This window comes from Symphalangus syndactylus, chromosome 15, assembly GCF_028878055.3.
Source record: "Symphalangus syndactylus isolate Jambi chromosome 15, NHGRI_mSymSyn1-v2.1_pri, whole genome shotgun sequence".
NCBI classification, from domain to species: Eukaryota; Metazoa; Chordata; class Mammalia; order Primates; family Hylobatidae; genus Symphalangus; species Symphalangus syndactylus.
In genome coordinates this window covers 83,607,182-83,618,390 of record NC_072437.2, presented here as the reverse complement: position 1 = coordinate 83,618,390, position 11,209 = coordinate 83,607,182, and the positions used below count along the sequence as shown (strand labels likewise).

Genomic DNA, 11,209 nt, shown 5'->3' with positions numbered 1-11,209 from the left:
TTAAATCACAACCTGGTTGGGCCCTAGTCTTTGTCTCTGTTTCTCCATACCCTGCAAGACCTTGAACACCTAGGCTCAAATTCATGGCAAATATCCTCAATGCAAGAGTTGTCTCTGCTTTTGTTTCTGGGTGCCTGTCTCGATTCAGTTTTTAATCTGAGGATTCCTTACTTTCTTGCCAGCTTGGAGACATATTTATGATGGTGAATTTTTTGTTTGTTTTCATTTTATCAATCATTTTAATTGTTTTTAATGGAAATGAGTCAAACTGTATATATAACCCACCCTTATTTTTTAAAAATTCACAAGAACAATGAGAAGATAATATAACATGAACATAGGTGCTGCTGCTACGGAAAATTACAGAAACCCACTAGAGTGAGCAATGGATGGAGCTGAGGCCGAGACACAGCTGCCTTTCTCAGGATGTCAGCTGTTGCTAGGGAAACCAGCTGAATAGAGGGCAATTACCTAAGGAAGACTCTGAGGAGAACTTTGATAAACTGGTCAGCAGGTTATAAGAACACATGCATCTTGTTTTATGATTGACAAGTGTTTCTGTAATATCTCCAAGACCAGCCTCTAAGTAAGTGTGGTTTACTATTTTATTCAGCAATAATTTAATAAGTGTCCACACCATTCCTGGCTCTAGATGCTTAGTGAATGTTCGATGAATTCTCTGAATTTGCAGAGACATGAAAAAAGGTATCCAAGTGGGCAGCCTTGATTAACTGGTCATCCATGTCATTGACTCCAAGTTTTAAAAAAAGTGCAATAGGCGGCCACAATGGTCAGAACACAGAAGCTTGAGGCAGATTCTGGTGTCACCCAGAGCGACTAGACCAACATTCCGGTGTGGGCAGTGGTGGCGGCCAGCAGGCAGTGAGAGGAAGCCCGCTAGGAGTGCCCTCGTTCCCCGCCTCTCTGGATGAACCAGACGGAATAAGCCGCGCCTCCCGCAGGGGCTGCACCTCCATGAATCCCTAGTTGTTTTTTTTTGCTTTCTCTCCCCTCTCCTCACCCCCACTCCGAGCTCCGTCCCGCCTTCTCCCTTCACCAGTGGCGGCCGCATCCAGGTGCGGAGTCCATACCAGCGCAATGGCGTCCAACCCCCAACGGGGGGAGATTCTGCTCAGGGAACTGCAGGGGGATTCCCGAAGTCTTCCGTTTTCTGAGAATGTGAGTGCTGTTCAAAAATTAGACTTTTCAGATACAGTGGTGCAGCAGAAATTGGATGATATCAAGGATCGAATTAAGAGAGAAATAAGGAAAGAACTGAAAATCAAAGAGGGAGCAGAAAATCTGAGGAAAGTCACAAGAGATAAAAAAAGTTTGTCTTATGTAGACAACATTTTGAAAAAATCAAATAAAAAATTAGAAGAACTACATCACAAGCTGCAGGAATTAAATGCACATATTGCTGTATCAGATCCAGAAGATATTACAGATTGCCCAAGGACTCCAGATATTCCAAATAGTGACCCTCGTTGTTCTACTAGCAACAATAGATTGAAGGCTCCCTTCGTCAGCGGCGGCCGCGTCCAGGTGCGGAGTCCATACCGGAGTGCAATGGCGTCCAACCCCCAACGGGGGGAGATTCTGCTCACGGAACTGCAGGGGGATTCCCGAAGTCTTCCGTTTTCTGAGAATGTGAGTGCTGTTCAAAAATTAGACTTTTCAGATACAGTGGTGCAGCAGAAATTGGATGATATCAAGGATCGAATTAAGAGAGAAATAAGGAAAGAACTGAAAATCAAAGAGGGAGCAGAAAATCTGAGGAAAGTCACAAGAGATAAAAAAAGTTTGTCTTATGTAGACAACATTTTGAAAAAATCAAATAAAAAATTAGAAGAACTACATCACAAGCTGCAGGAATTAAATGCCCATATTGTTGTATCAGATCCAGAAGATACCACAGATTGCCCAACGACTCCAGGTACTCCAAATAGTGACCCTCGTTGTTCTACTAGCAACAATAGATTGAAGGCTCTACAAAAACAGTTGGACATAGAACTTAAAGTAAAACAACGTGCAGAGAATATGATACAGATGTATTCAAATGGATCTTCAAAGGATGGGAAACTCCATGGTACAGCTCAGCAACTGCTCCAGGACAGCAAGACAAAAATAGAAGTCATAGGAATGCAGATCCTTCAGGCAGTCCAGACTAATGAATTGGCTTTTGATAATGCAAAACCTGTGATAAGTCTTGAACTTCGGATGGAAGAATTAAGGCATCATGATAGGACAGAGTTTGCAGTAGCAGAAGGTGCAAAGAATGTAATGAAATTACTTGGCTCAGGAAAAGTAACAGACAGAAAAGCACTTTCAGGAGCTCAAGCAAGATTTAATGAATCAAGTCAGAAGTTGGACCTTTTAAAGTATTCATTAGAGCAAAGATTAAATGAACTCCCCAAGAATCATCCCAAAAGCAGTGTTATTATTGAAGAACTTTCACTTGTTGCCACATCACCAACACTAAGTCCACGTCAAAGTATGATATCTACACAAAATCAATATAGTACACCATCCAAACCAGCAGCATTAACAGGTACTTTGGAAGTGTGTCTTATTGGCTGCCAAGATATCCTAGAGAATGTCCCTGGACGGTCAAAAGCAACATCAGTTGCACTGCCTGGTTGGAGTCCAGTTGAAACCAGATCATGTTTCATGAGCAGAACAAGTAAAAGTGGAAGTAGTCGAAATCTTCCAAAAACCGAAAACTTGTCCAATGATGTCTGTGCTGTTTTGAAGCTCGATAATACTGTGGTTGGCCAAACTAGCTGGAAACCCATTTCCAAACAGTCATGGGACCAGAAGTTTACACTGGAACTGCACAGGTCACGTGAATTGGAAATTTCGGTTTATTGGCGTGATTGGCGGGCTCCGTGTGCTGTAAAATTTCTGAGGTTAGAATGTTTTTTAGACAACCAACGGCATTGCATGTGTCTCTGTTTGGAACCACAGGGTACTTTATTTGCAGAGGTTACCTTTTTTAATCCAGTTATTGAAAGAAGACCAAAACTTCAAAGAGAAAAGAAAATTTTTTCAAAGCAACAAGGCAAAAGATTTCTCAGAGCTCCTCCAATGAATACTATTATTGCCACTTGGGGAAGGCTAGTAAGAAGAGCTATTCCTACAGTAAATCATTCTGGCACCTTCAGCCCTCAAGCTCCTGTGCCTACTACAGTGCCAGTGGTTGATGTACACATCCCTGAACTAGCACCTCCAGCTAGTGATTCTACAGTAACCAAATTGGACTTTGATCTTGAGCCTGAACCTCCTCCAGCACCACCACGAGCTTCTTCCCTTGGAGAAATAGATGAATCTTCTGAATTAAGAGTTTTGGATACACCAGGACAGGATTCAGAGACTGCTTTTGATATTGAGAATGACAGAAATAGTATACTTCCAAAATCTCAATCTGAATACAAGCCTGATACTCCTCAGTCAGGCCTAGAATATAGTGGTATTCAAGAACTTGAGGATAGAAGATCGCAGCAAAGGTTTCAGTGTAATCTACAAGACTTCAGGTGTTGTGCTGTCTTGGGAAGAGGACAGTTTGGAAAGGTGCTTTTAGCTAAATATAAACACACAAATGAGATGTTTGCTATAAAAGCCTTAAAGAAAGGAGATATTGTGGCTCGACATGAAGTAGACATCCTGATGTGTGAAAAAAGAATTTTTGAAACTGTGAGTAGTGTAAGGCATCCCTTTTTGACGAACCTTTTTGCATGTTTCCAAACCAAAGAGCATGTTTGCTTTGTAATGGAATATGCTGCCGGTGGAGACCTAAGGATGCACATTAATACTGGTGTCTTTTCTAAACCAACAGCTGTATTTTATGCTGCTTGTGTAGTTCTTGGGTTGCAGTATTTACATGAACACAAAATTGCTCATAGAGATTTGAAATTGGAAAACTTATTGCTAGATAGAGAGGGCTTTGTGAAAATTGCTGATTTTGGTCTTTGCAAAGAAGGAATGGGATACAGAGATAGAACAAGCACATTTTGTGGCACTCCTCTATATCTTGCCCCAGAAGTATTAACAGAAATTTCTTATACAAGGGCTGTAGATTGGTGGGGCCTTGGCGTGCTTATATATCAAATGCTTGTTGGTGACTATCCCTTTCTTGGTGATGACGAAGATAAACTTTTTGACAGTATTGTAAATGATGAAGTAAGGTATCCAAGGTTCTTATCTACAGAAGCCATTTCTATAATGAGAAGGCTGTTAAGAAGAAAGCCTGAGTGGCGCCTTGGGGCTAGCAAGAAAGATGCAGAAGATGTAAAAAAGCACCCATTTTTCCGGCTAATTGATTGGAGCGCTCTGATGGACAAAAAAGTAAAGCCACCATTTATACGTACCAGAAGAGGACGAGAAGCTGTTATTAATTTCCATGATGAATTTACCTCAGAAGCACCTATTCTGACTCCACCTCGAGAACGAAGGATACTTTCGGAAGAGGAGCAGGAAATGTTCAGAGATTTTGACTACACTGCTGATTGGTGTTAAGTTGCTAGACACTGCGAAACCAAGCTGACTGACTCACAAGAAGACCTCTTAAAAATAGCAAGCCTTCATTTGCTCTCTGTGCCACCAATAGCTTCTGAGTTTTGTTTTGTTTTTTTTAATTGAAACACGTGAAGATTTGTTTAAAAGTACCATTCTAATACTTCTTCAAAAGTGGCTTCTCATTGTACTTCAGCGTAAATATGAGCACCGGGAACAGTTTCATGGAGTTTAAGTTGAGTGAACATCGGCCATGAAAATCCATCACATATACTTTTGGATCAATAGTCTATTTTTAAAAAGAAAGAAAAAAAACCACTTTTTACAGTCCCTAGCTTTGCCATATGCCCGCCTTAAGTGGAAGGAAAATTAATCACTTAACTATGTTTTACAAAAAGAAAAAAAGGGCTTGGAATGCTTTTTTTAAGAGGTCTTCTTGTGAGTCAGTCAGCTTGGTTTCGCAGTTAACACCAATCAGCATGTTAGGGTCACTATACCTCAGGAATAGCAAGCTGTTAAGTAACCATACTGAATTAACTAATCACAGTGAGCTCATCTCTTAAAAATTGTTCCAGTGTAAATCTTACGAGAAATATGAAAAAGCACACTGATTTGTGGAGAGTTGAGCTAAAAACATTTATAAATATTTGCTGGGATGTTTTAGCATCTTTTCATTGTACTCTGAGAACAATTAAAATTGTCCAGAGATCATTTATATTACCTTCCAAATTGTTTATGTGGAAGTTTCTCTAGCTCTTCCACAATTTCCCCTCCACTCCCGTTCAGCATATCACCTGGGGTTCTGGAGTGCAGTGTAGGTCATGTGGCCCCCTTCCCACCTTCTGAGAGACAGAATTTGCTTTTGTTTCATCAGACACTGAAGACTCTTGTCATTACTTAGGAGAAGACTGGGGGCTGTTTAGATCTTTATACTGCATCCTCAGTCTCTGGACAATGCTTCATAAAAGTGGTTTTGCAAATGATTCAATCTCATTGGCCAAGCCAATTAAGTCGAGAAGATTTTTTTCATGGTTTTCAGTGCATTCGCAGTATGTTTCAAACTCAAGCCCTCTCCCCAAGCCCCTGCTTTCTTGCAGGGTTTAGCACTGCTGAGTGGGTGTTGGCAGGCATGAAGGAGTACTTTCATATGTGACCACCCGAATACTCTGATCAGAATTTCCGAAACATGAGTCCTTCCTTCTGTTTGGAAAATGCCTAATGAAGTAAAGGGAGCCTGAAGGATAGTTCCCTGGCTTGCAGAGATTTCTGACCCTGATAAGAAAACTACTATATGAGTTTGGCCAGCCCATCTTCAAATGGCCAGCTTCAGCCAACTTCTGTATTCTGTGTCCTTGTTTTCTTGGTGGACCAAGGTATGACTTTCCACTTGGACAAGTGTGTTATGTCAAAGATGCACACAAGAGGTTCACGGTAGGGGAATGAATTGTTACTGTAACCGGGCTAAAAATTTGAAACTCCCAGAAAGCTGAGATTTCAATACTTTCCTCCCTAAAGTGAAGATCAAATAGCCAAATACTTTTCTAGTGCAATGAGGAAGTTTCTTCTTGTAATGCCAAATGCTAAAGTAGGAATGAGCTCATTTACCCAACACCATGAGAGTTAACGGAAATGTCCCATATTCCCAATCTAGCACCCTCTAGGGTCCTTCCTTGCTTTATTTTTCTCCATAGAACTTACACCCTATAATGTACTACATTTTACTTATTTTAAGGAAAAATTTTGCCTCTATTCCTCTCTATTACACACACATGTGAGAATATAAGTTCATGAGGGCAGGAATTTTATTTTTGTCTTTTTGTTGACTATTGTATCTCCTACACCTAAAAGATTCCTTGGCACAGAATAAGCACCTAATAAATATTTTTTTGATGAATGAATGCCTCAGAAGATGGTGTTTTCTCAGGTGAATATTTGACTTTCTCTCCCAATCCACCCACCTAGAAGCTACATCTCTTGAATGGCTTTGAGGTCTCACTCCTTTTACAGCAAAGGCTGAGAAAGACCTGACAAATACTATGGTCATTTCTGAGGGTTTAGAACCACTGTGAAATAGAAATAGAGTCTTAAAACCCCCAGGGCAGAATGAAACAGAGTCCTTGTGGCACAAAGAAATCCCAGAAAACTTTAAACCAGATTCTCTGGCTTTGGCAAGGCAGGAGGTCAGTCAGAAGTCAATATTCTCCTACCTTGCTAACTGCTAGAAGACTTGCTTTCCTATGATTAAACAGAAACCAGTTCCTGAAAAACAATGTCTGGAAGATTTCTCCACCAATCTTAACAGACCACCTTATGTTGTGGCCAAAAACTCCCTTGCCCCCATCATGGTTTTGGTGGGACAGCTAACCAGTCTTGCAAAACATTGCTGCTTAATGAATGACGGCCCACCACAGACTGGTGCTGACCAGTCCACTCAGACTGCACACAAGATGGGTTTGTGCCCTGCGTTTCACCTTTTGACATAAAGAGACAAATTTCACTTCATTTTAATGTTAAATTTCCACTCCAAAGTGAACATGGGATGTATGTAACATATATGTTTATTCACATGTGTTTGGCTTCTCTCATAAATATTTATGGATTCTCCTATAACCCACTGAATATGTAGCTATAGCTAACCTGTCAGGCATAAATCCTAGCCTCCCCTTATTTTTCTCTGAAGTGAGTGCTTTTGGTTTAGGCCGGAGGCTTCATTTCCCAACCTGCAGACTGTAATCCTTTATAGGAAATAAAGCTGTCCTTTTCTTCCTCCACAGATCACATGGTCTTTTGTTAATACTACTGAGAAACCTTCTGGGCAATGCTAGGCTCAGTCCTCGTTTACCAAATCAGCGGTCCAGACACAACATGGGAAACATAATCAGAGAACAGAGATAGATGAAAAATCTCATTTACTCCATGTACAATTGACAATTGCCACTTTCCTTCTCTTCCTCAAACACTTCACATTAAACATTCAAGTAAACTAAAGGAGGAAGATAAAGATAAAAGCCCAAACAAAGCCAGTTGTGGAAAAATGCTATAAAGTCCTGTGGTTTATTTCACATCTCTTTAAAGGGAAGTTCCTCTCTAAATGCCTATATCCTCCGCACTCAGGAACATTCAAGCCTTTACAGAACATACATTTGCTCTGCCCCCGTTCTGTGCCAAGCCTGTGCTATGCACCAGGGATTGAGCTGTGAATAAGACAGACATAGTTGTTGCCTTTTCCAAGTTTGGGCCTAGTGGTAAATATTGACTCGCAGTCATCTGGAACCCACTCATGATGTTACTGTACATCATATTGCATCTATAAAAACTGACCCGAATTCATGAGCTGGTAAACTCTATTCGTAAAGTGCCAGATAGTAAACAAATCTTCTGGGTTCTGTGGACCACTCAGTCTCTGACTACTGAACTCTGCCACTGTAGCAGGAAAGCTGCCACAGACCATATTAGTGAATGACCATGGTGCTGTTCCAATAAAGCTTTACTTACAAAAACAGACACAAGATGAATTGGCACTTAGATGCTATTTGCCGACTGTTATTTTAACTGCTTTGTTGTTTAATATTCAGATGCTAGAGATGTGGCTCAGATACAATTTTTCTTTAGGTCTCAAATTTTCCTATAGTTTGTATATAATGATGTATGAAAGTGCACGTTGTTCATCTACCAGTCTTCAGCAAGCACTTCTGCCAGGTTGAAGGATACAGGTTATACTGACATTGCCTCTGGGATCATAACTGCCAAATCTGCGTGGTTGTTCCTTTCTCCCAACACAGATGTTTTTTTCTACCTCCAGATATTTTCTACACATCCTTTAGTGCAATATCCAGAGAACAAAATGGCCCACTGACCCCAGCCATAGGCTAGCTTACTACTCTCAGCTTGCAGTTCTTACAGAGTGGAGACAAGGCTGCCATTTTGTCATGATGTTTGTTCTGATGCTTTGGACCTCTTTATTACCTTCTCTTGTTGGCATAGGCCTCAGTCTGTTAACAGTCTGACTGATCCTGCTTCCAGATATTGTTCATTTCTTTTTCCAGATCCACATTTTCCCTTTTCCTCATTGCTCTCTGCCCCTGAAGCTGACTTGTATGAACTATAACAAAGGAATCTCAATCTCCCTTGCTTCCTTTTGGGTCCAGCCAAGGAGGACTCTTGTCAAGAGATCTGAAAGAGAAAGGAGAATGAGGATGGATACTTACTGCCCTGATTCTCCTCCTGTAACCTCACCTGGGGCTGGCTGCATCCCTGATTGAAGGCCGGTGCTCCTCTCAAAGCAACCAACAGGCCTGAGCTGCCTTCTAGATGCCACTGCCACTTGTTCTCTTTGTTCCCTCAGCTCTGGGAATGGAGACAGCAGAAGGGTTTCTGTACTGTCCCCGTGCTTCCCCTACACCCCACCGGTATTATTGTAACGTAGTCGCCGTATAGATAATCCCTTCCTGGATTATTCTACTTGGATTGTGCCATCTATTCCTGTGAGGACTCTGACAGATTTGGGCACTTGGCTACACCATTACTGTGCCCTCTGGCAGAGGACAGAAAGGCTGTGGAGAAACTTCTAGAAGCTTCTTCCAAAACTCCCTCCAATACAGCATCTGTAGTTGTTAAGCCGCCCAAACGTTGAATCCCTCTGAATGCAGTGCTCTACCAGCAAGAGAAGTCAAGCATGAGCCTCAAAACTGGATGTCAGGTAGGTCTGGAGGGTTTGGCTCACAGTAGCAGTCTACAGGGTATGTGTGACCGAACGAAACAGGCCCAGTGCTCTTACTCGTGAGGTGGCATTCCTGAGCTTCAGCAACTCAATGCTGCTGAATCTTAGAGCCAAGTGTAATTCTTAGCTCTTTGTGGACCTCAGTCAAAGGAGAAATAAACCCTAGGACAGTTCCTGGAAACAACTTGCAGAATGTAGTTTAGCTGGAAGATTTTACTATTAAGTACCTTTTTAAGAGGAGGTTTGCACAGCGATGGACAGATTCTGGAGCCAGCTGTGCATTCCATCCCAGCTGTGTGTGATGTGACCTGGAGTAAAGTGACTTAGTTATTGTGGGTCTTGGTTTCCTCATTTCTTAAATAGGGATGAGATAATAGGGGCAGCTATGAGAACTAAATTGGTAAATATTTGTAAAATATTTAGAACAGTGCTTTGTATACCATAAGTACTGTAAGCATTAGCTATTACTGCTATTATTGATGGAGACACTCTTTTGACCATCTTTTGTGTTGAAATCTGCTTGCTGATGCTTAGACGACTCTCCCGTCCCAAGATACACCTACCTTCCTTTCTTTCTCTCTTTCTCCGTCTCTCTTTCTTTCACCAAGTTTGGCTCTGTTGCCCAGGCTAGAGTGCAGTGGCACGATCTTGGCTCACTGCAACCTCCGCCTCCAGGGTTCAAGCGATTCTCATGCCTCAGCCTTCCAGGTAGCTGGGATTGCAGATGTGTGCCACCACACCTAATTTTTTTTTTTTTTTTGGTGGAGACAAGGTTTCGCCATGTTGGCCAGGCTGGCCTTGAACTCGTGGCCTCAAGTGATTCATCCATCTCGGCCTCCCACAGTGCTGGGATTACAGGCATGAGCCACTGGGTCCAGCTCCAGACATACCTTTCTTACTCCCAAATAAAAGAACCCATTACAAAGTGCAGTGACTTGGTGTGATCTGCAGAGATTTTTATATTGGGCTATAATTTCCAAGGAGAGTTTAATTCAACTCTTAGTAAGTGTAGAATGCACCCATCTTCACTGCATCTTCCATCATGCTAGGTGCAGAGGATGCAGCAGTAAATGAGAAAGCCAAATCCTCGCCTCCATGGAAATGCTACAGAAAGATACTGCTCAAACTGGGAGTCAGATGTCTTCACAACCCCGTTTAATTTAAAGTCAAGCCATTTGAGAAAAATCAGCTGTGAGCTTGGCCTCCTTGCATCTCCTGAGCACAGGGCAGCTAGCTGCAATCAAGCTGTGACTCACTCAGACTTTTCCCATCAAGACCCTTATGTTCTTTCTGTAGATTCCCTTGGTGTGAGAGTAAATAGAATATCAAAGGTCATTAGCACCTCTGCTCTGAAAGAATCTTGTAGCAGCACAAATGGATTTTGAATTTAAAGGACTTGAAATAAAGAGAAAAAGTCTTCTGACTACTTTTTCTACAATGAACATGCACTGCTTTTGTGGTGAGAATGAAAAGATTTTTTGATTAAGAAAAGTTTACAGTTAAAGAAAGTATCTTTATTAAAGTCTCATCAGGCACATAAATAAGACACATCATAAGTTAACACTAACCATGTTCAAGAATGTGTCTAAAAACCATTTGAAAATTCTCAAGCATTCATGTTTCTTTTTTGACTTTGAGAATTAGAGTCCCAGGATGAAGGACGGGACCATCAAAGGCCTGGCAAAGGCACGTGAAGCAACCCAGAGTAATAATATTTCCAAGAAAGCCAAAGGTTCCAGCATGCTTTTGTTCTTAAACAGTAAACATTGCAGAAAATGCAGTTAACATCGCATGACACTATTCCTTCTCGCTTGTAGAAAGCTGGAGTTGACACTTGTAATCTAACTACCTTTGGTCCATGTAAGGTACATGGATGTGCTTTGGTCAAGAATTAGGCTGAGGCAGACATCCAAGCCTGCATGAGTGAGCGAGTTTAGCGTGCAGATACACACTCCACTTGCTACATAACCTGTTTTT

The 11,209-nt window shown here is 41.6% G+C and overlaps 1 protein-coding gene across 1 annotated transcript; it reads left to right on the top strand.

Annotated features, from left to right (window-relative positions):
- The first annotated feature begins 1,078 nt into the window (after positions 1–1,078).
- LOC129463690 (serine/threonine-protein kinase N2-like) lies at positions 1,079–4,922 on the top strand. Its single transcript, XM_055244410.2, has 2 exons — positions 1,079–2,845; positions 2,984–4,922. The coding sequence occupies exons 1-2, from the start codon at positions 1,099–1,101 to the stop codon at positions 4,513–4,515; spliced, it is 3,279 nt and encodes a 1,092-aa protein (XP_055100385.2). The 5' UTR covers positions 1,079–1,098; the 3' UTR covers positions 4,516–4,922.
- The last annotated feature ends 6,287 nt before the right edge of the window (positions 4,923–11,209 follow it).

Excerpts from the sequence above, each read along its gene's own strand:
- LOC129463690 (XM_055244410.2), top strand. The coding sequence starts at position 1,099 with ATGGCGTCCAACCCCCAACGGGGGGAGATTCTGCTCAGGGAACTGCAG. Across the intron at positions 2,846-2,983 it reads ACTGGAACTGCACAGGTCAC|AGGTTACCTTTTTTAATCCA; the intron begins GTGAATTGGAAA and ends CTTTATTTGCAG.